Source organism: Exophiala spinifera, assembly GCF_000836115.1.
Source record: "Exophiala spinifera strain CBS 89968 unplaced genomic scaffold supercont1.1, whole genome shotgun sequence".
Classification (NCBI taxonomy): domain Eukaryota; kingdom Fungi; phylum Ascomycota; class Eurotiomycetes; order Chaetothyriales; family Herpotrichiellaceae; genus Exophiala; species Exophiala spinifera.
In genome coordinates, this window is record NW_015622513.1 from 1,319,202 (window position 1) to 1,345,009 (window position 25,808).

General features: G+C 53.0%; 8 protein-coding genes across 8 annotated transcripts; 7 read left to right on the plus strand and 1 right to left on the minus strand.

Annotated features, from left to right (window-relative positions):
- Positions 1 to 930: 930 nt before the first annotated feature.
- Positions 931 to 2,885, plus strand: PV08_00500 (uncharacterized protein; the record flags this gene model as incomplete). The annotated part of the gene is made up of 4 exons (XM_016374865.1): positions 931 to 1,405; positions 1,477 to 2,080; positions 2,154 to 2,469; positions 2,553 to 2,885. The coding sequence occupies 4 exons, from the start codon at positions 931 to 933 to the stop codon at positions 2,883 to 2,885; spliced, it is 1,728 nt and encodes a 575-aa protein (XP_016240141.1).
- A 797-nt stretch (positions 2,886 to 3,682) lies between these two features.
- On the minus strand, positions 3,683 to 4,811 carry PV08_00501 (uncharacterized protein; the record flags this gene model as incomplete). The annotated part of the gene is made up of 3 exons (XM_016374866.1): positions 3,683 to 4,321; positions 4,406 to 4,583; positions 4,639 to 4,811. 3 exons carry the CDS (start codon positions 4,809 to 4,811, stop codon positions 3,683 to 3,685), a joined length of 990 nt encoding a protein of 329 aa, XP_016240142.1.
- A 1,199-nt stretch (positions 4,812 to 6,010) lies between these two features.
- PV08_00502 (uncharacterized protein) lies at positions 6,011 to 8,132 on the plus strand (the record flags this gene model as incomplete). Its single annotated transcript, XM_016374867.1, has 5 exons — positions 6,011 to 6,807; positions 6,882 to 7,088; positions 7,158 to 7,313; positions 7,417 to 7,594; positions 7,692 to 8,132. 5 exons carry the CDS (start codon positions 6,011 to 6,013, stop codon positions 8,130 to 8,132), a joined length of 1,779 nt encoding a protein of 592 aa, XP_016240143.1.
- A 2,100-nt stretch (positions 8,133 to 10,232) lies between these two features.
- On the plus strand, positions 10,233 to 14,666 carry PV08_00503 (uncharacterized protein; the record flags this gene model as incomplete). The annotated part of the gene is made up of 11 exons (XM_016374868.1): positions 10,233 to 10,442; positions 10,500 to 10,593; positions 10,666 to 10,908; positions 10,972 to 11,229; positions 11,285 to 11,449; positions 11,506 to 12,049; positions 12,784 to 13,044; positions 13,108 to 13,545; positions 13,593 to 13,852; positions 13,905 to 14,338; positions 14,391 to 14,666. 11 exons carry the CDS (start codon positions 10,233 to 10,235, stop codon positions 14,664 to 14,666), a joined length of 3,183 nt encoding a protein of 1,060 aa, XP_016240144.1.
- Positions 14,667 to 14,890: 224 nt separating this feature from the next.
- Positions 14,891 to 15,883, plus strand: PV08_00504 (uncharacterized protein; the record flags this gene model as incomplete). Its single annotated transcript, XM_016374869.1, has 2 exons — positions 14,891 to 15,046; positions 15,122 to 15,883. 2 exons carry the CDS (start codon positions 14,891 to 14,893, stop codon positions 15,881 to 15,883), a joined length of 918 nt encoding a protein of 305 aa, XP_016240145.1.
- Positions 15,884 to 16,828: 945 nt separating this feature from the next.
- PV08_00505 (uncharacterized protein) lies at positions 16,829 to 19,636 on the plus strand (the record flags this gene model as incomplete). Its single annotated transcript, XM_016374870.1, has 1 exon — positions 16,829 to 19,636. The coding sequence occupies one exon, from the start codon at positions 16,829 to 16,831 to the stop codon at positions 19,634 to 19,636; it is 2,808 nt and encodes a 935-aa protein (XP_016240146.1).
- A 765-nt stretch (positions 19,637 to 20,401) lies between these two features.
- On the plus strand, positions 20,402 to 21,941 carry PV08_00506 (uncharacterized protein; the record flags this gene model as incomplete). Its single annotated transcript, XM_016374871.1, has 4 exons — positions 20,402 to 21,165; positions 21,224 to 21,284; positions 21,345 to 21,476; positions 21,633 to 21,941. The coding sequence occupies 4 exons, from the start codon at positions 20,402 to 20,404 to the stop codon at positions 21,939 to 21,941; spliced, it is 1,266 nt and encodes a 421-aa protein (XP_016240147.1).
- Positions 21,942 to 22,967: 1,026 nt separating this feature from the next.
- On the plus strand, positions 22,968 to 25,130 carry PV08_00507 (uncharacterized protein; the record flags this gene model as incomplete). The annotated part of the gene is made up of 1 exon (XM_016374872.1): positions 22,968 to 25,130. One exon carries the CDS (start codon positions 22,968 to 22,970, stop codon positions 25,128 to 25,130), a length of 2,163 nt encoding a protein of 720 aa, XP_016240148.1.
- Positions 25,131 to 25,808: the final 678 nt, after the last annotated feature.

The window sequence follows — 25,808 nt, forward strand, 5'->3', positions numbered from 1 at the left end:
CGGGACTCAGGAGACACAGGGGTCCGAAGCTAGAATCTGGATAATTGATACCCGGTCCCCACTTTGTCAATTCTCGCGCCGCCGCCGAGTGGTGGTGGTGGTAGTGGTGGTAAAGTGATGGTTCTGTCCGCTCGCCCTCGAGACTCGTGTGCTCCCTCCCCGCTGATCGAGTCCTTATCTATGGGCTGGAGGGGTAGCTCTGGCTGCCGACATATGAGCAGGACGTATCTCCTGCTCGATCGTGACAAACTTCCCATTCAAGAACTCCCTCAGTCCCGGTGTCGAGGTTAAATTACACCCAGAAATGGACGACAGCGACGAGGGCCAGAAAGTCTTCAAGCCGATTCGGCGCATCAATCTGGCTTGCAACTCATGCAGGTGGGTAAGGCTCCGCAGATTCAGCCTTCGCCCTTCCCTCCGGCTCCGGGGTCTTCTGGGCCAAAGGCGTGATCGCTGCAAGGTATCGAGCAACCCAAGGCTGACTATGTCATCTCAGGAGAAGAAAAGCACGTTGTTCCGGCCACCGCCCTCAGTGCACAACCTGTCGCCGTCTGTGCTTAGGTACGATGGGCTTGAGAAACACTGGTGGCCGGCTCGAGAATGGCTAACATGTCGTCAGACTGTGAATACAGCAGCAAGGAACCTGCTCGCACGGATCGAAGCGAGAATTTATCGGCGGAGAGGCGATCAGTGCATCGCAGAGTATGGGGATCACCACTCTCTGCGCCAATCTGCAGACGAGCTGACGTGTTGTGGTGGCGGGTAGGATGACCTTTCCCAGACCTTTATGAGCCTCAAGGAGGACATCTCGCAACTTCAAGCTCAGATTCAGAGGTAAGGCTATGACGATGCCTTGTCCCTTGTACGGCCATCGTGCTGACAGGCTTACGTTTGCTTGTTTGTGGCAGCATTGTTGAATGTCAACAGAAAATGCTTGGGCTCCTTTTCTCACAAAGCGGAGAGCGAACACTTTCCGCAACGTCGCCGTATGGCTCGCTGGGCTCAGAGCGTCTATGCCGCTCAGGAACCAGTGAAGAGACCGAACTGGAGCAAGGTGGCGATAGCGAGGAAGGCCTCTTCCGGTTCATTCGATCCCCCGTGATTGACCAGCTCGTCGATATCTATTTCGAGCTTTGCCACAACCGACCCTATTCATTCTTCCACGAAGACAATTTCCGTCGCAGCCTCGCCAACCATGAACTCCCCGATCACCTATTGTTGGCCATGGTCGCGACGACGCTCCGGTTCTCCTCCGACGGGCAGGTGTCGACAAAACGGCAGGGGCTCGATGCCCAAGCTGCGAGTAGCTCCTGGAGAATCATCGGCGACATCTATCTCGCGGAAAACAACACCGACATCCACGTCGTACAAACTCTCGCTCTTCTATCAATATTCGATTTTACCGGTAAGTTTTCCAGCTATCACCCTTCCTCCTAAACGTCATGTTTGTTCTGACAGGCCAATTTGTTTTGCCAGCTGGAAAAGCCCGCCACGGTTCAGCTTGGGTCAAGATAGGCATCGCTATCCGTCTCGCCCAGAACATGAAGCTTATGCTCCAACCACCCGACCAATTGCCCTTTGAAAGCCAGGAAGAGCGCCGTCGAGTGTTTTGGTCCTTGTATATCCTCGACCGACTCGCGTCATGCGGTCGCGGGCATCCCGCCACCATCCTCGAGACGTCTTGCCAATTGTCACTCCCGTGCGACGAATTGTCGTGGCGAAACGGGAAACCCTCCACATCCGCCGCAACGCTGAACCAATTCACGGCACCACAGTCGCTTCCATCGGTCAAGAACTCTCCATTTGCGCTGGTTGTGTTATGTGCCAGTGTGCTCGGTCGGGCCACGCATCTCATGTTACAAGGCGTGGATGACAAGGACACAGTTCCGCCGTGGGACCATAGGTCCAACCTGGCCGCCACCCAGTCAAACCTGATATGCCTGGAACCATCCGTCCTGCTGCAGAAGCCCTTGCAACAGCTGATCCACGAGGGGTTCTCCATCGACGGGTGTATTGACCAGCCAGCACTCGGTCCTCTAGTGTTCTCGCAGACGCTCTTCCATCTTTGCTATTGTATCTTGTGAGTGTGGCCTTGACTGCCTGTTGGGCGGACCTTTGTGCGTCTTCCAACGTACTGACGGGAGCCCTAATAGATACCATCCATTTTTGCTCAACAAAAAGCTCAAGAATTTCCAAGGCCAAATTCCCAGCAGCTTTCTCCTGCACAGTTTTGAGACGGCGTACGAGCACGCCAAGCAACTTGTGCTCCAAATCGACGCAGCACAAGCAGCGGGTTGCAGGGCCTTCGTCGCATTTTACAGTTATGCGGCCGTCGTTGCCGGGAGTATCCTAGCACTGTGCCCGCACGATGCTTCTGAAAGTATGCACGCCGAGGCAAACAGCATTCAACAGGTGAATGTGGCCTTCCTGGCGAGGCTCGGTCAATGGTGGAATCATACCCCTGTAGCCGTAAGTTGACATCCAAACCACAATGGTCGAGTTCCGGCGTCTTTCGTGCACTTCACTTACCCGTGCCTTTCATTGATCTGCAGCTGTCGCTACTCCAGAGGTTGATTCGCGAGTCGCACAAATTCTCTGCCTCAACATGGAACACTTTGGGCCATACCCTGATATGTAGCGACGACGAGGAGTTCATGTGGACGCTGCTCGACTACAACGCCTGGTCCAGCATGGGCCCGGAAGACGTGCGGGCCCTTGACGATAAGAATCCACCGAGCGACCTCTGGCCCGACATGAATGATTTCTGCAACACTTTCCCTCAATTCGACTGGGAGTTGTTGCCGGGAACACACTCGCCGCTGCTGTCCGAAGCGTTCAGAGACGATGAGTTCGATGGAGATACCATCAAAGCACAGGCCGTATGAACTCCGGGACGCAAATCTGGGGCACCAGCAAACGGACTCTGTGTGATGGAGGTTTTAATATCAGGGGTACCCAAAAGGAGAAAAGCTGTGATTTGCTAGCCTTGAGATATGTGGAAATTTTCGAAAAAAATTCCTTCCTCTCTATATAGCATAGTATGTAGTTATGCTGCTACTGCCTACAATATTCGCCCTCCTAGATTATTCATTCCCTCCTTTCGTTTCCTATCACGGCCTCGCGGAGTATATCGGGAGAGGTATCTGACGACTCGACGGCTCAAGGATAAGATAAGGAATGGAACTAACGCGCCCATTCAATAGGAGGAAGTACAATTCCGAAGGTGGGTGAGACTAACCAGAAGTCTCCCCCGGCTTCAGCCAGTAGAAAGGATCTCTCCTTCATTCTCAGCGAAGCTTCTGTCCGACATCTTCTTGCTCTTTACGGCGAGACGTGAGATGTACTGGGGTTTCAACGCGCCACTTTTGAGGACTGCATGCGATGCTGGTGATGCGATGCTGGTGACATTGCTGCGATGCTGGTGACATTTTACCCCACGTCTCGCATCTCAACTACACACTTGCACGAAGGGCTCACTGCTATGGATTCTCTCCGGACTGCTTTATCTTGTCCCTGAACGCTGTGATGAATCTCAAATTTACGCTAGACTACCTCAGATGATAGCCACAACTCGATTACTATTCATGCCACTGTCAGCTCTCGGTCTTCATTCCAGTCTCCCCACTGAGGTCAAATTTCCCCCGCGTATCCTCCCTGTGCTAAGCGACGACTCCCGCAGAACTCACTCCAAGAAGTGGACTTGGGTGCCGGGGTGTTTTTCGCCGTGCTTGGTGACTCGGAGGCTGAGGAGGTCTGGTCGAGAGTAATGGCCGACGGTGTCCAGGTTGTGCTTAGCCAATGCGCGGGCAGACAGGTCGACGTCAGCGTACAGGATCCCCTCCTCACCGGGGTCCAGCGGCTTCACCAGCTCCTTGCCGTCTGGGCCAAAGATCATGCTGAATCCGCCGCCGGGGGCGCGGGCGTACGAGTAGTTGTCCAAGAGGCATTTCTTCTTGTTTTTCTCCGTCAGGATTTGGGTCGCCGTCATAACGAAGCAGCCGCCTTCCATGGCCATGACCTGCGAGAAGCGGTTCGACGCATCGGGCGTGATGTGCCACTGCCATGGGCTTCCGTCCGGCGGCATATCCCAGATCAGCGGCCAGCTGGCGACGTGAATATCAGTGTTCTGCCAATAGGTGTAGTAGCGAAGTAGGAGCTGCGAGTGCTCCCAGCAGTTGAGGCCGGAAACCCTGCCAAAGGGGGTTTCTGCCGTGGTCGTCAAGCTCTCGCTCTGCCCGTCGCCATAGTATGCGCGTTCCACATGGGTAGGCTTGATTTTACGGCGATGGTGAACAATGGTTCCAGTTGGGTCGATGAAGGACTATAGATGGAGAGAGAATTAGTTCCTACATAGCCCAGGCACACACACTATGTCGTCAATACCTGTGACAGAAGTCTTACTTACCTGAGCGATATAGATACTCCCGTTGTGGCGCTCGCTATAGCCCAGCACGATGAAGATGCCTGCTTCACGCACAGCGTCTCGAATGCGGTCCATCTCGGGTGATTCTTTGACCAGCGAGTTGCGGAAATACTCGTCCATGAAGGCCGCGCAGTCGCCGACCGACTGTGACCAGATAGCCCTGCTAGTATTTTAGTAACGGTACAGCTCTGGACTGGTCATGGCCAAGCGCCTACCATGGGTATCCAGGAATGAAGACTTCAGGGAACCCGAGAACGTTTGCTCCGTTCTTCCCTGCCTCCTTGATGAGACCAATGGCCTTTTCAACACCGCCTTGGAGGTCATTCCAGACAGGCTCGGCCTGGATCACTGCGACCTTGACTGTCTTGTTGGTAGTAGAGGCCGACATGGTTTCACGTGCTGGTAGCTGTGGTTCTTCCGAGGCAGAACTTCCTGGGACGGACCGTGTTGGCAGTGATAGCACGGATAGATCTGAATGAGAAGATTCCGATGCTTGATAACTCATAATCTCTTTGCTGGGATTGTGTTCTTGTTGCCTCGACACAACACCGCCGCCCCTTTATACAAATGCACATCCGTGGCTCAGTCTCAATCGCCGGTCCGTCCGTATAGTCGACATGCCGGCTTATCAGGATATCAATTATCCTGGTCCTCCCTCGACGGCTTCTCGCGGACCTGTGCCTTGCGGACCGCAGGACCGCAGAGAACGTAACCGGATGATCGACCGGATATTCATACTCTGCCCCAGTAATCCTCCTTGGCTCTTTTCATGCTTCGCGGGGTGACGAGACCCAAGGACGGCGGGCCAGAGGCCACTCCAGCTGGCGTTCTCTAAGTTATGGCTTCCTCTCTTTCCGACAACACGACACCCCAGAGAGGCGCTGTGGTGGGGTAGAAGGGGATCGCCATTCAGTACATTATTCTGGCCGCTTAAGTTGGCTGGAAATGCGCGGTCTGGACTCACGTAACAAGATTGACAACGCCCTGGTTGCTCGTCAAGCTTTCGGCGCCGACAGACGCCATCTTTGTAGTGGAAAGTCTATTCGCGAGGTATCAGCTCGGGTCGCTTCTGGGGTGAATTATCCCACATTTGTACTTGGCTCCCCGTTCCTAATCGGACTCACAAAGAGAAGACCCAATATCCCCCCGTCCACTCTGTCAGACCAAGTGGCATGCAAACAGGAATAGACTGCGCAGAGACGAAATGGCTTCCGGAACGTTCGATCCACCTATGCGTAAACGGGTGACGCTTGCATGTAATGGCTGTCGAACCAAGAGAACTAGGGTATGAATCCGTAACGCCAATTTGCTTTGCATGCATGAGGCTCTGTTTCTCGCCATGCACTGGTGTTCAAGTCGCTGATACTGATAATTCCCGTTCATCAGTGCGATGGGCGTCGGCCCAAGTGCAGTGCCTGCGTGTATCGCGGCGATGATTGTGAATATAGCCGCGCGGAGAGCAAGCGAAAGTAATCTACCTTTATTCAGGTTCTCCCTCGCCCCAGGCCGCGAGCTGATGCCTTGCACAGGCGGCCAAGCAATGCGTACATCGCGGGACTCGAAGGGCGAATTGCAAGTCTCGAAAACATGCTGGCCATTGCGACGAACAGCAACGAGTTCTGTGGTGGCTCCAGGTATGGCAGCGTAGACACCGTTGGGAACATCGGCCGCGATGAGTATCCTGTTGCCGGAACGGTCGAGAACGGAGACGTTGATGAACTCGCCGACGCCCTGGGCTGCTTCACTCTAGGAGACGCTGGTGAACTGCGCTTCTTCGGTTCCTCCAGTAACTTCAGCATCATTCAGAACCATTCATTGAGGGTAGCGTCGTCAGTCGACGCCCGGAGTCGTGGAGTCGCTGCTGCTCGGGCGATGCCTGACTTCTTTGAACCATCTGACGAGCTTCGAGATCACCTGTTGGAGCTCTACTGGCGGTGGCAGAATTCCTGGCAGTATATCGTGGCGCGCGAGTCCTTTGTGATGGACCTCTATGTTCATAAAAACGGCAGATTCTGCACCCCTCTCCTGCTGACCGCCATGATGGGGTTTGCTTCGCGATATTCTTCGCGGCCGGAACTCAGGACCAATCCAGACGACGCAAACACCGCGGGCGAGATGCTCGTGGCTCAGGCACGAACCATGCTTCACCACGAGTACGAAGCCCCGACCACGTCGACGGTCCAGGCGGCCGGCATTCTCGGGCTTTACTGGGCCTCGCTGGATCGAGAAGGGCTGGGGTTCATGTACATTGGCATGGCCTCGAGAATGGCGATGAACCTGGGACTGCATTCCGACTGTTCTGCCTACATTGCTCGAGGAATGATCTCCGAGGAGGACGTCGAGGCACGCAAGATAGCATTTTGGGGTATCTACGTCTTGGACAAGTATGTGGCTCCATTCTCCCGTCGACAACAGCGATGATGGTATTCGGGATATGATGCTGACGTTCATATCCAAGGCTTTACTGTCTCGGGATGGGAAGACCAGCGGGTATCCAGGAGTTCAACATCACCACAACGAAGCCCAAGGCCCAGGATCGTGCTCTGACTGGTCTGACCGAACAACAGCTCAGGATCTCTCAACCGTGGCCGACTTCGCACATTACCGAAAACGCCATGCAGATGTGTGAGATATTTATCATCACTTCCGAAGTGATTGACCAGCTGTAAGCTAGACTGGATCCCAGCCTTTTCAACGTTCCCTTCGAACCGTGTCATTTGCTCACGAGGACTAGTTACGCTCAGAGGCCAGCGTGGGACGAGCGCGAAAAGGTTGACAGAATCACGCGAACACATCTGCGGCTGGTGAAATGGTTCGATGAGCTCCCCAAGACTCTCAAGATCTCCGAGTCGAGTCTCCAGCCTTCACCTCCCTACGTGTACCAGCTTCAGTAAGTTCGCCTCTAAATGATCCACAAATCATCCCCTTTTTCAGCCCTCCCCATCGTTGCAAAGCCGGTCTTCTGACAAAGACCTATTCCCACGGGTATAAAGCCTCCAGTACCACGTCTCAATCATTCTGTTACACCGTCCCTTCTTCAGGGTGCTCTACAGCCGCCAGAGTAGCGGAGAATACGATCCTGACGGGGGAGATTTCCACTCGAGATCATGTCAAGCATCCGCCGCGAAGATCTCGAGTATCCTACGCATATACCGGGACAATTATACCAACGTAGGTGGCCTTCATGCCCTTTGTGTACTTTGTTGGCCCCTAGTCCCCAACGCACACCATTTCGACTGGACTGCCCGCTGACGTTCTTCTCCTGTAGCGATGTATGCCAATATCCGCAGTGCACCCGGCCTTCACGGCGGCCATCATCCACCTTCTCGACCTCAAAACGGCCGACCTTGTAGGAAGAAGGAAGGCCATGCGGCGCTTCGAGGTCTGCCTCCGAAGCTTGTACGAGATGAACTCCAATTGGGATTGGGCGAATCGCGCCATTAGAGCCACCCAGTCCCTGGCCACGCAGTGGCAGGTGGACATATGGGCATCGTCTGTCTTGTCCAACGAATTGAGCCAGGAGAACCTGCGGCAGTTCCGCATCCATGAGGAATCTTGTCATCAGGAGGGTCCCAAGCTCAATTCCTTCCACCCTGGCACAGGCGCCGAAAGGGCACGCATTGCCGACCCCTTTGACGAATTCTTTAATGCTTGGACCTACGATCAGGCATTCATGGATGGAACATTTGATTTCTTTCCTGAGGATTGATTTCTGTGGCGTGGTTTTGTCAAGTTTTGACGGATCTCGAATCGAGAACATCAATCTAATCGATTTTTACATCTATCCTTTCGGCTCTCGGCGGATAATCCAAAGTTGTCCACCTATTTACTTTGAGTGGACCATATGTTGATCTTCCTAGTTTCTTCTCCAGTCAATGTCGAGTCCGTGGCCCTGTAGATTCATACCCTAGTGAGGTACCAGACAGTGGAGGGAGCTTCAACGTAAAGGAGCGATGCTAAAAGAGACGGAGTTTAGGTAGTTTAACAGCGGTACCCTTGGTCTGCTCCTCCTAGGGATGGTTTCACCGTTTCCGAAGGGAGGTTAATGGATGCGGACCAAGGTAGAAACGGCCGATACTTTAACAGAATGAAAGCTCAAAATGCCTCCAAATGAGGCTGCTGGTGTCGTCAGAACACACCACGTTATTGCCACGTAGATGCAGCAAGCTACTGGAGCCCGAGCCCAAAGTTAAAGAGTATCCTATAGTCTGATTCCTCGAAAAGCTCCACGTTGGTTTCAAACTTATTCAGGCTCCCTCTTCATCTTACACCCAGGCTGAATTATCGAATTTGCACGTCCTGAGAACTTCTATCTCGAAGTCAATTTTCTGCGCCGCGTGTTCATGAAGATAAGAGGTCGACTGATGAAAAGTTACAGTCGGGATAGAGTCAGGTTCATCTGAAACCCTGTTTCCAAGGTGCATAGCTGGAAACCGCTGGATGCTACGCAGTAGGAGCAGTCTTCCAACTTGCCAGAAGAAACCTGGTGGCCGCTACCAGCAAGACCGATGAGCACCAAGCGAGGCTGCTGGTAGAATCATTGGTGCAAACACAAGACCAGCCTGCCCTTTTGGCCACATTATCCAAACTTGACACTAGGGGTATCCTTGCTTGCTTCACGTACGATAAATTGGGCCTTGAGCGATGCCCCTTGCGCTCGCTTTCGGTCAGGAGCAATAGCTCTCATTCGCCTGCGCCACGACCCTGGGGATTTCACAAAGTGGAAGCGAGAATAGCTGGATAAGTAATGCCTGTTCGAACAAACCGGTCGTCTTAAACTAGGCGCATTCAGTAGCGCCATCGACATTATTTCTGACACATAACACACACCAGTCTAGGCAAACTGTTGGAAGCGCCAAGAGTGTTGAAGAACTGATGGTAGCCAGAGGCGGATTGTGTAGGAAATTAGACCGCCACCGAGGAGAAGACGATACACACGCACAATGATGCCAGTCATCCGCCGGATCCGTTTCGCCCGGTTAAATACCATCTGGGCAGCAGTCATAATATTATATTTCGCACGTCCCTTGCTCACTATCGGGAGGATGCAGGGCTAGGAGTTGTCGTCACAATATACACCAGCTCCCAAACTGGCCTTGCCGCTATCCAGGTCTCCCCTGTCTACGCGCTCGCGGCATCCCTCATTCTCATCTCCCTCCTGACGCACATCATGTGCAGCTACGAATCCCGGAGCGTTTTGCACCAGGTTCGTTGGACATCTAGGGAAACTCGCATCAGGTTTTTCATGTGGTTATATCCCACTCTCTTGCGACGTTTTCAAACCACCAACTCTGCAAACCAGACACTCCAGCCATGTGCAACAGCCCGGCTCTCGCGCTATCCAGTACCTGCCTTCACTGACCATATCACCGAGGTATACAGGACGCAACCTTCGCGGAACATAATCCTGAACACTTTGGCAGATTCCGCAAGGTTCTCTACTTGCAATTTGTTCCGGTAGCGCTGACAAAGTATCGTTGGTGTAGCTCAGCTAAACGTCGGAAAGCTGCCAGCATTCTTTCTTTTCCGAGCGGCCCACTGAACTTGAAGTTCTATGCTTTGATTCGCTGGCTGACCTGAACTCCGAGTTCGGCTTTCGTAAGTCCGAGAGGGCATCAAACTCCCGCGCGGAGTAAGTAGATTTTGGGATGGGTTTGACCTACGGAGTTAGATTTTGATAGAATCTCGAAGGCTGTTCTTGTCAAGAAGGCTCTAAATATGTATAAAAGCGTTACTCATAATCATAGAGCTCCCCAACGTCCCGAATTCTTTACGGTCATACCGTGAAATCCAGTTCCATCGAGAAAGTATGGATTCTGCCCAGTCGGAAAAGAATTTACCTCCCACTAAGCACCTTGAGATGCTTGATGGCAAATCAGCGGATGAATCAGAAGCACACGGCATGCAGCACGCGTCCCCAGCGGAAGCAATGCTGTTGAAGGTGGAAAAACGGGTGATACTCAAACAAGATCTCACCGTGGTGCTTTTACTTGCCGGATGCTACTTCTTCGCATACTTGGTAAAGCCTTTGTTCCTGCAGAGGAGATTAAAGGCTCTGAGGCTGACTTTTCCAAAGGACAGAGGGGCGATCGGCAACGCGAGAGTCATGGGTTTTCAAAAAGACTTGGGTATGACGAGCAAACAGTTCTATGACTGCCTCTTGATGTTCTGTAAGTTCCCATCGAATTCCTTCTCGTCTGGATGATTTGGCTAACCAGGAGCGTCTTCTCCTCTTTTTGCAGATGTGGGTTACATGATATTCGAGCTTCCAGCTAGTCTAAGCCTACGGGTTTTCCGCCCGCCCTGGGTATATGGAGGTGCTGTTATATCTTTCGGTGTCTGCTCGGCGTGCATGGCACTGGTCAGAACCTGGGCCCCAGTCATGGTCATCAGGCTACTCATTGGAGTAACTGAAGCATTTGTTCAAACTGGCTTTGTCTTCATATCGCTCTGGTATCAAAAGAATGAAATCACGACAAGATGTGGTATGTGACTTTCTTGAGTTTTACCCAAAAAGAGTTGAAAACATGCTAAAGGTACCTTTCTAGCCTTGTACTACGGTGCCACTCCAATAGCAGGCGCCTTTTCTGGTCTGATCGCTTACGGGGTTGACAAGAACCTAGATGGAACTCTGGGCAAGACCTCATGGGAATGGTTCTTCATCATTGAAGGTGTATTGACCATTTTCTGGGGCTTGCTTGTTTTCATCCTTTTGCCCAGTTTACCAGAGACCGTGGCGAAGAGAGGAAGCTGGCTATTTCGTACTGAGGCCGAACATACGATCTTGATGAGACGGACCATTCAAGGTATCTGAGACGTGTCTACCGACGACTGCTATTCCACTGCTTACCTCAAACACAGCTAACAATACCCCGGACGCCAAACCTCGAATGTTTCAAGTGGTTTGGGCTATGAAAGATCCCAAAACTTGGCTCGGGGCCTTGATAATAGCAGCCCCTTGTCTGAATGTAGCAGCATTCGGGACGTTTCTCCCCACTTTCATTCAAGAATTTGGCTTTTCACGGTGTGAGTACAATTCGGGAGGCTCAAGACGTGTCCTTGTCGAGCTAATCGTTCGACAGTACGGACTCAGTTGATGTCAATGATACCATACGCTTTCGCCGCTGTGACCCTGCCAACCATGGCGATCCTGGCCGACAAGCTGCAAAAAAGGGCCATCCCGATCCTGGCATGCCTCGGCACTTCCCTGATAGGCTTCATCATGATCCTAACAAGTGTAAGGAGATCTGTTCTCCTTGCCGGCTGTTGCTTTGTCGCGGCTGGTAGCTACCCCGCCCTGATCATCGCAGCAAGCTGGCAATTATCCTCGCACGCAGGTTACACGAAACGATCCACCGCCTGGGCGACCAGCCAGGTCTTCATCCAGTGTTACAGCATCATCAGTACCCAAATATATACGGAGCCTCCTCGGTACTTCAAGGGCCATGGGACATTGCTGGGGCTCAATGCGGTCGGAGTCGGGGCTGTCCTACTGAATTACTGGCTTATGTCGAGGGAGAATGCACGAAGGGATAAAAGGGCTGAGGAGTACGCAAGGAACAGTGAAGAGGTTCCTGACAGCGAAAAGGACTTTGAGGAGATGTGTGACCGTCACCCGCAGTTCAGGTACGTATTGTAAATGCTTCGTCCTTCGGGCAGGAGGACACCTGGGCCTAAGGACCGATGTATAAACGATGCAGACAGTGAGAGCGCTTGTAAATTTACTGCCCCTGAGCATCAATCAAGGTCCGCCCGGGCACCTCTGGAACGCAGCGCATAGGAGGCAGCGTCAAGTAACAACTCTAGGTCTGGCGATATCGGCCGGGAGTGCCGTTCGGTCGCACTCTTCAGGCCTAGTGCGTTCCCCACTAAAAGCACCTATTGACCCTCCCCGCTATATAGGCTCGGATTCAAAGAGTCTTCAAGCCCTCCTTTCCGCCAACTAAAAGTAGGCCCTGGAAGCTGCAAGCTTCCTTCTTCCTCATGAATCTACCATTCCACACACATGGTGTTATGTTCTCTCGTACACGGATGGCATAAATTCTACTCCTTGTAATGGCGTCGATGCTTTCGCAAGGCACTGCGGTGAATATGGGCAATGAACATGGCAGAGTGAAGTCCTGCACCCAGTGTAGGCAGCACAAGGTTCTCCGACTTCTTCATCCATCCGTCAACAATACTCATTATAATGCAGCTGAAATGCAATGCACGCGACCACCCGGGCCATCCATGCTCAAGATGCTCGAGGATGGGATTGGACTGTATCATCACAACTTCTTGGAATAGAGGCAGAGTGCGGACGTTAGTCGAACCCAAATCTGGCATTGTCCCTCCAGTCGTCAAGTCTCATTGATCACTAGGAAGGCACAACTGACTCTTGAAAACGACGAACTGCGGAGTCAACTGAACCAAGACTCAAGACAAACCCTCCCATCTTTTCCGACCGTGACGGAGGGTGACGCTCGCTGCCAACGTTCATGGCGCGATCTAGGCCCCCAGCTGGCTGTCACTGGAGACTTGACATCCCCTGTAGTCACGTCTCCCGATGTGCCTCTTTCTTTTGGCGCTCCTGAAAAATTGGACGGATTGGAGATGGTGCATTTGGAGTCCTGCTTCAATCTGTAAGTCCGATTCATCCAAATTCTCAGTCCGAGACATCACAAACTGAAAGACGCATTCGTCAGATTCTTTAAGCACTATGCTTCGTTCCTTCCAGGGGTTTTTGCTTCAAACAGCCCCTTTTTGGGCTATTATGAACGATCTCCTTTCTTGTTCTGGACCATAATCTGCACTGGAGCTCGTCACTTCCAGAACCCTGCGTTTTTCCAGAAGGTAGGAACCAAAACTCGAGATCTCACTGCAGGTAGTATTCTGCAAGTCCAGGATCCCATCCCGACAATTCAAGCGATCCTCATTTTGTGTCTCTGGCCGTTGCCCCTTGACACTATGTGGAAAGATCCTTCTCACGCACTGGCAGGGGCTGCCATGCAATTGGCCGTGCAAAATGGTCTGCACAAAGCCCAGAACGAGCAGGATTTTAGGAGGGTTTTAATAAGTAGCAGTGACGGAGGGCAACTATTTCGTGTGCGTCTGTGGCTTCACTGCGTGATGGTATTTCAAAGGTGAGCGTGATATTTCCGTTATCTGAGTGCAAAGCTCACTTCCACAGCACAAGCACGTGTGACGGCCTCCCTTTTTCAACATTGCCAGACTGTGGGGAGATGTATACCGAAAAATTGCTACACTCGGTGGAAGATCAGGCTCTCCTGGACCAGTATAAGATACATCGGCTTCAAACAAAAGCTATCGCGGCGTTTCTGCAAAACAATGATCTGCAGGAAAGCAGTAAATGCAAAGGCATCTCGGTGCTGATCAACGTCTTCGACTCTCAGATCCAAGAAGTAGGCGTTATGGGCAACAATAGTATGAGTAAGTCGCGAGTTCAGGTTACCTGTGCGTTTTCCTGAGACCTCAATCACAGCCACCCTGGCATCGACATGTGCTCGACTCTCCGTCTTGGCATTTCATTTGTTTTCACCGATGAGCGACAGTAAACCCCATGGTTTGGTGTGCTTGCTTGCAGTCTGTACGGACGTTCTCGACTTGGCGACAAAGCTGGATGCTACACAAGTTTTCGCTTGGTACTCTACAAACTACTATTTACGAATGGTACTGCTCGCGGCCTTCTGTGTACTCCGAATTTTGAGGAGCAGGTTACGGAAGGTGATCAACACCAACGAGGCCGAGCAATCATTCTTCAAAGCCATCAACTTTGTCAGGAATCGATCCACACTGTCCACTGACCTTGATGCTAGGTATGCGATAATCCTCAAGCAGCTTTACTCGAGCGAAACAGCCTTTCTGAGAGAAGATGGAGAAGTGGACGGTTTACGCTTGGATATTCGTAGTCGATTGGTGAGAAGCACCCGGCGCAGACACCTCCCACACCCAGTTAACGTCACAGCAGTTCATGAGTATCGTGTTCGATAGTTTTTGGTGGTGGCGAGCCGAGTTCGACGGTCGTGCCAATCCCTACCTGGCGTCATCGGTCAACATCACAAATCCGGGGTCAACAGGTTCAGAGGCACTGGAAACACACGCCGACGGCGAGGTGTATTCTACGATGCCAGTTGGAACTGATCTTGTCGACACACTTCGTGTGCCCACCGATTTCACGGATTGGAATTGGCCTGCTAGTCTGGACCTGGACGATGGACAACTGCAGCTTGCAGGACCATATTGAAAGTCCGAGATCGGACATCTTGTTTGTCATCGACTATGGGCGACCAACGTCGCCGCCTAGAAAGCTCCCTCGACGTGAACCCTTTCTTCTGGACTTGCCGACAGTCTACGCATATTCTGCAGTATGATATAAGAGACTGCAACATTCCCTCATATCATTGACCTAGCGGCCCTCCAGCTTTGACAGACCTGCCAAGTACAATATTTGGATCATTCCCCTCAACCATGGGTTCCCTTACCGAGAGCCATGAACCTTCCAAGGCGGCTCAACGACTTCGGGAGTTACTGGCAGATCCGGATCAGATCATCGTAGCGCCAGGTGTTTATGATGGCATTTCGGCCAGAGTCGCCTTGTCGCTGAAGTTCGACGTGCTCTACATGGTCAGTATGACGGCCCAAGCTTCCTGATTTGGGAAACGGGTATTTTGCTGACATCTTGGATGCCTTACGAATTAGACCGGAGCTGGGACATCAATGTCACGTCTGGGCTGGGCAGATCTGGGATTGGCAACGCAACACGACATGACCGAACAGGCAGAGATGCTAGCTAATCTGAATCCGTCTGTGCCCGTGATTGCCGACGCCGATACAGGCTACGGAGGCCCGAACGCAATTGCTCGAACCGTGTCTAAGTATGCACGGGCAGGGATTGCTGCGTTCCATCTTGAGGACCAAGTCCAGGAGAAGCGATGCGGCCATCTACTTGGCAAGGAAATTGTCTCTCGGGAGATCTTCTACAGCAGAATCCAGGCAGCAGTGAATGCGCGGAAGGAATTGGGCTTGGACATTCTGATCATCGCCAGAACAGATGCGAGACAGAGTTATGGGTTCGACGAAGCGCTCGAACGTCTTCGCCGAGCCGCTGAAATCGGCGCCGACATTGTGTTTCCCGAGGCTATGGCATCGAAGCAGGAGGCGGCAGACATGGTTCGGCTGATGGGTCAGACACCTTGTCTATTCAACATGGTGGCCAAGGGAGTCACGCCCGAGGTCTCCGTGCGCGAAGCCAAAGAGATTGGTTTTCGCATCGTGATCTACCCAGTCGTTGGATTTGGCGGTGCCATCAGGGGCATCATGGATGCAATGACGACCTTGAAAAACGACGGGCGAGAGCCGGAGGATCTTTTAGGTGTCAAAGATGCTTTTGCCTTGTGTGGTCTCAATGAGTGCATTGAGCTGGATAAGCGGGCCGGTGGTACTGCTCTTAGAGAGTTATGATGTTCTGGTACAGCTTTCCGGGTTGGCTGGGCTAGTATACTCATTTGGGTTTCATCAATGGTGATGGCTATACGAGATGCGTGAAGGCCATGCACAAAATCTTTGTTGCTTAAGCTTCGCACCCGTTGAACATCTGCTGCACATCTGCAAAGCGTTCAACGAGCACTGTTGTGGATATTTAATGTCTACATGTTCTTGAACCATTCAGAATCAACTGCGAAAAATAAATCGCGCCTGGTCTTTAATGGCTTTCATACGCATCATGTACTGTACGGGGCACTTTTATACCCTTTTGCTAGTATGGTTGATCATGTGGCCTGAGTGAGAATTTGCAGACCACGTCAGGCCAGACTCGGCAAGACGATCGATCCCTGCCCAGGCATTTTCGCCTCGGTGTCCGATGTCGGACTACCTCGTGCCCCACAGAATGGGTCTACAGTACCTTTGGGATTTTCCCAATCCACCTACCTCGGATGGTCTTCACCCTACTTGTAGGGTTGTGTTGAAGAGTTGCTGAGGTCTGGTCAGGGAGGGGCCCCCCTGCGATACAATATGGCGGAGACAGAGGCGGGGATCGGGTGCGGAGACAGACTTCGCGATCTCGGACTTCAACTCGACTCCGCAATCCCGGACTTCACTTCCTTCGTAGTGAGAATTAAGGAGGACAGTGAAAAGGATGGAGAGGCCTGCAACATATATGATTACGGGAGCACGACGGGGTGGAAAGCTCACCAAACTCCGGACCGAGGACTGCCACCACGGAAAATATTTAGTCAGGAGTTGGTCTTGTGAACACACGTCCCTGGTCAACTTGTGGTTGCGTTTCAGGCCGGCCAGACAGAAAAAGGGTCTTCTGATCCAGGGAAGGAAATCAAGATCGTAAGCACGCTCGAAAAAGGATTCACTCCCTCTACCCCCAGGCTCGCCCAACCCTCCCTCACAGAAATGGAAGCCGAAAGTTCAGAAGACCAGATCTGCATCCCTGCGACGCTGATGCGCGGAGGTTCGAGCAAAGCTGTGTTCCTGCACGCCACGGACATTCCGCCACCCGGGGGGAAGCGAGACAGACTCCTGAAACGTATCATGGGCACGCCCGATCCACTCCAGATCGACGGCATGGGCGGAACCAAGGCCGTCACATCCAAAATGGCCATCATATCAGCTTCGGACCGTCCGGATACCGACGTCGACTACACGTTTGTGCAGGTGGCGGTCGCGGACAACGAGATCCAGTATAATCTCAACTGCGGCAACATTTCGGCCGCGGTGGGTCCTTGGGCCATTGATGAAGGGTTGATCAAGGGATTCAGGAACGGAAGAAAACCGCCTACAGATCCAGAAATAGTTAGCGACTACTCGAACGGCGTAGACAGTAGCGTCTTGTTGACACGCGGGCCGCGATATCAAGAGATCCGGATCTACAACACCGGCACTGGCAAGAACATGATTGCGCACGTCCCTATCGGCCCAAAGGGCCGCAGTGTTTCCAAGGGAGACTTCAAGATTGCGGCCGTGCCTGGTTCCGGGGCTCCGATCATGCTTGACTACCGCGAAACTATCGGTGCGGCGCTGAACCGAGGACTCTTGCCCACCGGCAACGTCACCGACGAGTTGCGAATGAGCAACGGACAGACGGTGAAAATCACCATGTGCGATGTTGGGAATCTCTGTGTGTTTGCTGCGGCCAGAGATTTAGGTGTCAGTGGATACGAATCTGCCGCCGAGCTGACAGGGAACAAGGCCCTCATCCAGGCGGCCAAGGAACTACGAGGTCGCGCCGCCGCGTTGGCAGGCATGTGTCGGAATTGGGACAAAGTTGATGAGCAGTCTCCCTTTGTCCCGATGCCAGTGCTTGTGGCGCCGCCTCCTTCGGTTCATCCTGAGGCCCACGTCTCGGGCCGCCTGTTTCTGGACAACATGTGCCACGAGAGCATGGCCGGTACGGGTTCGGTGTGCTTCGCCGCCTGCAGTCGGATCAGAGGGTCTGTGGTGTTTGATATTGTGGGTGAAAAGGCAGGCTGGCGAGGCACCTTCAATATTGCTCACCCCGTTGGCGTGATGCCTGTTGCGGTGGAAGTTGAAGAGTCCTCCACCGATAGGGGTAACCCCAAATTTCTGACCTTGTCGTTCATCAGGACGGCAAGAAGGCTCATGGACGGCCGTATCTATGTACCCACAGAAACCCTTGACGACGCAGCAGAGACAAATGGCCATGCTCCACCGAACGGGACGCTGACAGTCTCCTCGGACAATCATGCCCTTAGTAACAGCGACCTTGCTACTATCAACGGAGCTTCTACACATACAAAGACGGTAACATCGAGCCCGGCAGCCCAAAACACCCCAGTCACCCAACTTTTCGCTGATTTCGCCTCTCGCGCCGGAATGGGGGAAGTTGAACTGAACCCGTTTCTCAAGTCTCGATTGAGAGAATACCTCATCGACTATATTGCCGTTACGGCAGCGGCAGCGCACGACTGCGTGTCCACACCCGCAATCCTCAATGCAGTGATGGCGCTGGGAGGCCATGTATATGGCTCCAACACGGTCGTTGGCAAAGGAAGAAAATTCACGCCCCAATACGCCGGACTCCTGAATGCAACATTTGGCCACTCAATGGATTTTGACGACACATACGCCGAAGGCACGCTGCACGCGGGTGTGACTGCCATCTCGGCCGGACTGGCGCAAGCAGAACTTCTCGGGCCCCAGACGACGGCAACCCAGTTCTTGACAGCGGTCGCAGTAGGCTACGAAGTCACCTGTCGACTCGGCCGAGAACTAGGGAACGAAGCATATGCCCGAGGCATGCACAACACCTCGACGGCCGGAATTTTTGGAGCGGTCGCAACAATTGCCGTTCTCAAGCGGCTTGATTCGAGTACTATTGAAAATGCATTCGGCCTTGCGGTGTCCAAGGCAGCTGGGTCGATGCAGTACCTCGAGAACGGCAGCTGGAACAAGCGACTTCATCCCGGGTTCGCCGTTCACGATGCATTCGTTGCCATCGCTCTGGCCGAGAGTGGCGTACTCGGGGCCGCGAAGGCTTTCGAAGGCACGTTCGGGTTCTTGCACGCATACTCCCCGAAGGAATACAAAGACCTCGACCGCCTTACGCGCAATTTGGGCGCGGAGTGGGTCTTTACTGAGACGTCGTTGAAGCCGTTCCCAGCCTGTCGGATGACGCATGGCTGTATCGAGATGGCCAGTGCCGCGGCGGAGAGTGATTCTAATAGATCGAAGCAGATAGAGAAGATGACCGTTTGGCTGAGCTCGAACAATCTCAGTGTCGTGGGACAGCGAACACAGTCCAAACTCCGGCCACAGAACGTCGTCGACGCACAGTTCTCCGTCTTCTTCCAGACGGCGCACGCATTCCTCTACGGCATGAACGTGGGGCCGGCCATGTATTCAAGAATAGACGATACGGAGGTACAGAACCTCGCACAGAAGATCGAATGTGTGGTTGACGAGAAGTATAAGGGTCGCCATGGCATGGGTTCGAGGCTGAGGATAGACTTCACGGATGGAACAAGCGATGAGAGGGAAATGCTGTCACCACTCGGTGAGAATGAGCATCCCTTCACTAGAGAACAAATCGATGCTAAAGCACTTGGCATGCTGACACCCGTCTTTGGAGAGGTGCAGGCGGCAAGGATTAGAGATGTCGTGGATGGTATCGAGGAGGGGACAGTTGTCGAGCTGTCGGAATTGTTGGAATTGCTGTGCTATTCCCTCGAAATAGAGAGATAGATGTTGGAACGGTAGAAATAGCCTCAAGATTTAGAGAGATGTAGGTCTTACCTGTTTGCGGCAGACGTAGGCTGTGCCGTTCATTCTCTCCCGGTCTGATGGAGCAGAGAAGGAAGCACTAACAGCGAGAGAACCGAAAGTCTCTCCGATACTAACATCTGATGTGTAGGCTGTGAATTGAAGATTGTGTGACCTGGGGCACCATAGAGAAGAGCTTTCGAAGAACCACGGATGCTGCTGAAGAACGATAAATGAGTCTTGATGATTGCCTCGCCTTTCCGGCCCAGCCAGATGCAAGGCGAATGGACGCCGCCGTCTCAAAGACAGTGATCGCTGCATCAGAGCTTCACTTCGCGTGCGTTTCCCCGTACAGAGACACCGCTGCTAATTGGGCCTTGTCATCGGCAATGACTCTTTGAGAAACTTCAACACATCTTTCCTCGAGATACCCCTTCGGGAGGGCTGTGGAGAATCCTGTAAAAGAGTCTAACCTCCGATCTATATCCTCCGGTCTCACCCAACGATGAGACTATCCTCGGGCTGTGATATTCCATTTGGGAATCCCTCGAAAGCTACCAATGCACACCCACAACATTGCTCAGGGAACGTGCGGACAATTACGCTCTTCATGGCACGAGGTGTTTTCGTTCGATGCATCTCCTTCAGGGGAGAAAGGACTCACCAAAGAATATCTAAACACCAATTACGCTGTTTACCATCCTCTCTGCAGTCGGAATAACTCATAGTTACCTGTTTCGCACGAAGATGCGACAAGTCGATTTTTACTTTTTGGCCTTGGTCAGCTTCCTCTCCTGGTACATTTGGACTTCCATAAAAGCATGGCATCGGCCACGGAATGTTCCGGCGCTCAATTTGCTTGCCACATTTTCATATCTTTGGCTTGGACGCGTCACGTCTAGTGGCCTGCAGTTCTGGGTACATCGACCGACGCACAGAAAATACGGACCGTTGGTCAGAATTGGGCCGAATGAAGTTGCAACCGACGATGCCGAGATTGTCAGGCAAATTTCTCCCACAAAGAGCTCATATCCAAGCGGAAGCTGGTACAAGACTGGGAAATTCAACCCATACCGCGAGAACCTGTTTAGCACGACAGATATAGAGGAACACAAAAAACTACGGGCAAGACTAATCCTAGCATATGCTGGCCGTAATTCGGCTTCTATCGAGCCTGCTGTCGACGGACATGTCGCGGTGATGATCAACATGATTCGCGACAGGCACAGCACCCAGCAGGCCCATCTGAGCGCAAAGCTTCTGCGGTTGGAAGCCATTACGTGCTTCCTGACCATCGACGTAATCTCTTGTTTGGGATTCGGTGAACCGCTAGGCAACACGATCGCGGAAAATAATCAACACGGACTCTTCAAATCGTTTCATGAGCTTTGGCCTCAAATGTCGACATGTGCCGAAGTACCCTGGATCCGTGACATCTTGTTCTCCGGTGCGTTCTTGAAGCTGTTTGGGCCCAAGACCACAGACACCAAAGGCTTTGGTGCAGTCATGGCGTAAGACCCGCTAAAAAGGGTGTCAATCTCGAAACTATTGTGTTGATATGTTGCGCAGTCTCGCTGAAATATTTGTGGGTCGGAGGTTTTCTACGGGCGAAAAGAAGAGCGTTATGTTGGTAAGTTCGAAATTCGTGACAGACGCGGGTTTATAAGTCGAATCTCGCTGAGAGCGAAAGAATTCTTTGATTGAGCACGGTTTCAACAGAGAAGAGTGCGAATCTGAAGCGCTGCTCATGCTACTCGCGGGGACCGAGAGCACAGCATGCGCAATCCGCTCAGCATTGGTTCACGCCATTACCTGTCCTGCAGTATGTATACCTCAAGCTTAAGCGCGAAATTGCTCATGCGGTCCATCAAGGGAGGAGAGTCTCGCGCCCAATAAGGATGGAGGACGCACGAAACCTACCATATCTTCAGGCATGTGTCTTGTTGTTCTGCCCGTGGCGCCACTTATGCAAAATCAGGCCGTAATCTATGAAGGGATCCGTATGAGACCGCCCTTACTGGGTTTCTTCCCAAAGGTCGTCCCACACCCTGGTGCCAACTTTCATCGAATCCAACTTCCCGCAGGTACCTCGATCATGACGAACGTGTCTGCTCTTTCGTCTTCGACTGGACTGTTTGGTGCAGATGCAGATGCCGCATTTACAGACCAGAGAGATTCATCGAGCTCGAGCCGACTGCGAGGAAACAAATGGAACGCGACGTCGAGTTGGCGTTCGGCTATGGGCAATGGCAGTGCGCTGGGAAGCCCATTGCACCCATGGAGCTAAACAAGGTTGTATTTGAGGTCTGTTATGTATCTGATAGACACTTTCTGGGAGCTTCTTCGAGAGTTCGACCTTCAACTTCTCGATCCTTTGAAGCCATCTCACCTTTTCAGCTATGGTGTTTTCCTTGAATCCGACCTTCGGGTCAAAGTCACAGAGGCGATACACGAAGACCACTCTCCAGTTGGGAATTAAACGGCTGGCGGACATTACTTCTACCTATGGGAATGCTCCATATGCTCGTCTGGCGAGAGATGTTGAGCTTGCGTCGGAGAGGGAATGGCTGCGCCACTGAAGTCTTGGATTACCATGATGAAGACATTGCAGGGAAGGTAGCGAGCAATCTCTATGATCGACTCCTCGAGCTCGCCAAAAGCAAGTCCACTGATTTGAGGGATGATGCAGCGGACTTGTACACAGGGCAATTTGCCGGACAGCGTCAGTATATTGCCAATGTTCAGTCCATCACCGCATGCTTATAGGCCGTTGATAGGTAGATCCGTTCACCGTTGACCTGCTACATTGCAAGAGACACCGTCAACAGGTCGTTGCAGTCTCTCACTGGTTGTTATGGAAGAAGGGTAGTCGCCATGAACTACAGGATTCAAAAGCAAAGGTCGTAACTAAACGCCGAGAGACAGCAGAGGCGTCATTTTATCTCCGAGTTGGACGGGCCACAGAGTCTCGGCCGGGTCGCGTTAAAAGCGGCATCATGTCCGTGAACGGGCCCGGGACTCGGAGCGTAATTATTTACCTCGAAGCAACCAATGCGTGCATATCCAGCCTCCGCATCCAGGCTGCGTTCAATTGTCGCGAAAGAAATCTTCGAGAAGCCGCCATGGCTTCGATCTGTACATGTACACTAGCTATGTGGATGTCTTGATCTCGACCAGATTATCATTGACCTGCTTCCTTGATTACTGGAAGTTTCCAGGCTCGAGTCCCCAGGGACCTTTGTCCTCGGCACTCTTGAGGAACACTACGACACATGCCTTTGCGACTCTCAACTTGAGGCATCGATCTTTCTCGATGACCACTACCACTGGTGGCTTCCTCATCGTCCCTCCATCGACGCAGGCAACAGGACTGTATAATGTTAGCGGTGTCGGATCACCCGGCGGAGACTCTCAATTACAACGATGGTCCTCGTTCATAGGCATCGTTACGGCCATCGTCGGGAACCTGCTCATTTCCTTTGCGCTCAACACACAAAGATACGCACATATTCTCATCGAGCGTGAGTACACCGAGGGGAGGAGATCACAATCGAACGGGTCCGCGTCGCCCTCCGCCGGCCGGTATGGAACGAATACGCAAGCGCAGATTGCGGAAGCACGGAGGAGAGTGAAGCTGCGGATCCCGGATCGCAAGGAACACACAGATGCAGACACTGCTTCATCGGGCGATGGCCATACAAATGGCAGTCTTGGAGCATCCATGGAAGAGCAAAGCCAAAAGAATGAACCAGAGAATGACGACCAGGATCGACCTTCATACCTCAGATCTCCTGTCTGGTGGCTCGGCCTCGTGCTCATGATCGTTGGGGAAATCGGCAATTTTCTCGCGTATGGGTTTGCGCCCGCCTCTATCGTCAGTCCTCTGGGTGTGGTTGCGTTGATTTCCAACTGTTTGATCGCGCCTCTGATGCTGAAGGAGCGCTTTCGGAAACGCGATTTCTATGGTGTTTTGGTAGCGATTGCGGGCGCCGTCGTCGTCGTCCTGTCGGCACGCCCGAGCGAAGAAAAGTTTGGCCCTGGCGGTCTCTGGAAGACGGCCAAGAGGTGGGAGTTTCTTGTCTATGTCATCATCACGATCCTGCTGATCGTCGCATTAATCTACTCTGAACCGCGATATGGTCGGAGAACCATTCTTGTCGACCTGGGGCTGGTGGGACTTTTTGGAGGCTACACAGCCTTGTCCACAAAAGGCGTTTCCTCACTTCTGTCGTCATCCCTCTGGAAGACGTTTGCATACCCAATCTTCTATGTCTTGGTGTTCATCCTCGTGCTGTCGGCTCTCATGCAGATACGCTATCTCAACCGCGCGCTGCAAAACTACGATTCAACTCAGGTGATTCCAACACAGTTTGTTCTCTTCACGCTTTCCGTCATCATCGGGTCGGCAGTTCTGTACCGGGATTTTGAGCATACGACAACCCAGCAAGCCGTCAAGTTTGTCATTGGCTGTCTGCTGACCTTTTTTGGAGTATATTTGATCACAAGCGGACGCGAAGGCTACGATAGCTCTGAGGGCCAATTGGAGGACGACGACGGAACTATTCAACTGATCGACGAAGAAGCCGAAATCCTCGACGAACGAACACCGCTGAACCGGGACAGGAAACCTTCGATTCCCCACAGTACGGATGAGCGCCGGTCCATGTTGAATCGGGTAGACGAGGTAGACGATGAGCCCGGCACTCCGCAGTCATCGAGACCGGCATCAGCTGTGCCTTCCATCGCCGTCACTCCTGCCGAGTCGTCCGAGAACATTCCTCGCAATCCTTGGGTGTCTTCAGCAGAACAGATTGACGCGCCACCTCCTCGGACACCAGAACTCCCCCGCCCCAGTCTACCATCTCGCAGCGGCTCGTCCACGCCCTTCTTCACACCATTCACCTCGAGGCCCTTCAAGCGCTCAACGTCCTCACCGGCGGGTGCAGAAACACCCAGCCGACAGAATACGCCGAGATTCTCCAGTCCGGAACGTCCCGCAGAGGACGCATATGCCACGGCCCGTTTGATCTCGCACTCGACCCGCGGGAGCATATCCCGCCTGATCCCCGTTCCTGGGCCGCTACTCCCGCCACTCTCGTCTTCGCTGAGCGCGCTCGTTGCGGACTCGCTGCGCCGAGGCGAAGGCTTGCCGTCGTCCGTCCGCGCCAGTCTCCGCCGCAGTCGCTCAGGCCGACACTCGACGGAGACACGCCGGCAGACCGTCGCCGTCTCCGACGAAGAGAACCCGCTGAGTCTGCATTTCCAGAACAGCAGCGCCGCCGATCACGACCTGAGTCGTGCGCAGACGCACGAGGGGGCCGTCCTCGACGAACAGCGCGTCGACCAGGGCCTGGGCGGATCCAAGCGACGGCTGCGGTCTTTGAGCGAGACGCTGTCCGGCATCATGGGCCGCGGCAAGGGGAAGAGGAGAGACTATACGGATGAGCCGCAGTTTGATATTGCATCGGCCGTTTGATCTGGACATATAACAAACACTCGGATGTCGACGTTTTTTTCCCTTTTCGGTCTTTTCTTCGCGCCGGTTTTTCTTTTTTCTTTCCCTCCGTTTTGGTGGTCTTCACCTCATCTCCCATGCCATTCGCGCGCGCACGCGCGCGCGTGTGTGTGTGTTGCCGGCGGGTGCTGTGATTTACATTTGGCGGGGCGGGCAAGGTGTCTGCTTGATTGATTGATTTTGTACTGCACAAAAACCATCTGTCGAGATCTCGTCGTAGTATCAAACTTGTCGCGAACCATGTCGCCTGCCTAGGTATTTTGAGCGCGGCGCGTATAAAATACCCAGTGTCCTATCCTGTCCTATCCTGTCCTACCCTAGCTTGCCCTGGCCCTGGCCCTGGGCGTACCCTGTCACAACTCTATCGCGGCTGGCCCGCTGGCCACCTGCCTAGGTACCTACATGAAGTTTGATTGGAATAATCACCACCACCACCACCGCATCACGGAAGTATCCATTTTGGACTCACCCTCGGACGTATAGGTACCTCTCCCCCGCTGCTGCTGCTGCTGCTGCTGCCGCCGCCGCCGTCGCCGTCGCCCCTGATACCGAAAATTCTTCTCGTTGTGGTCGGAAACACACACACACACACACACACACACACACCCTCGGACCAGACGCGATTCCAGGATAGACGGA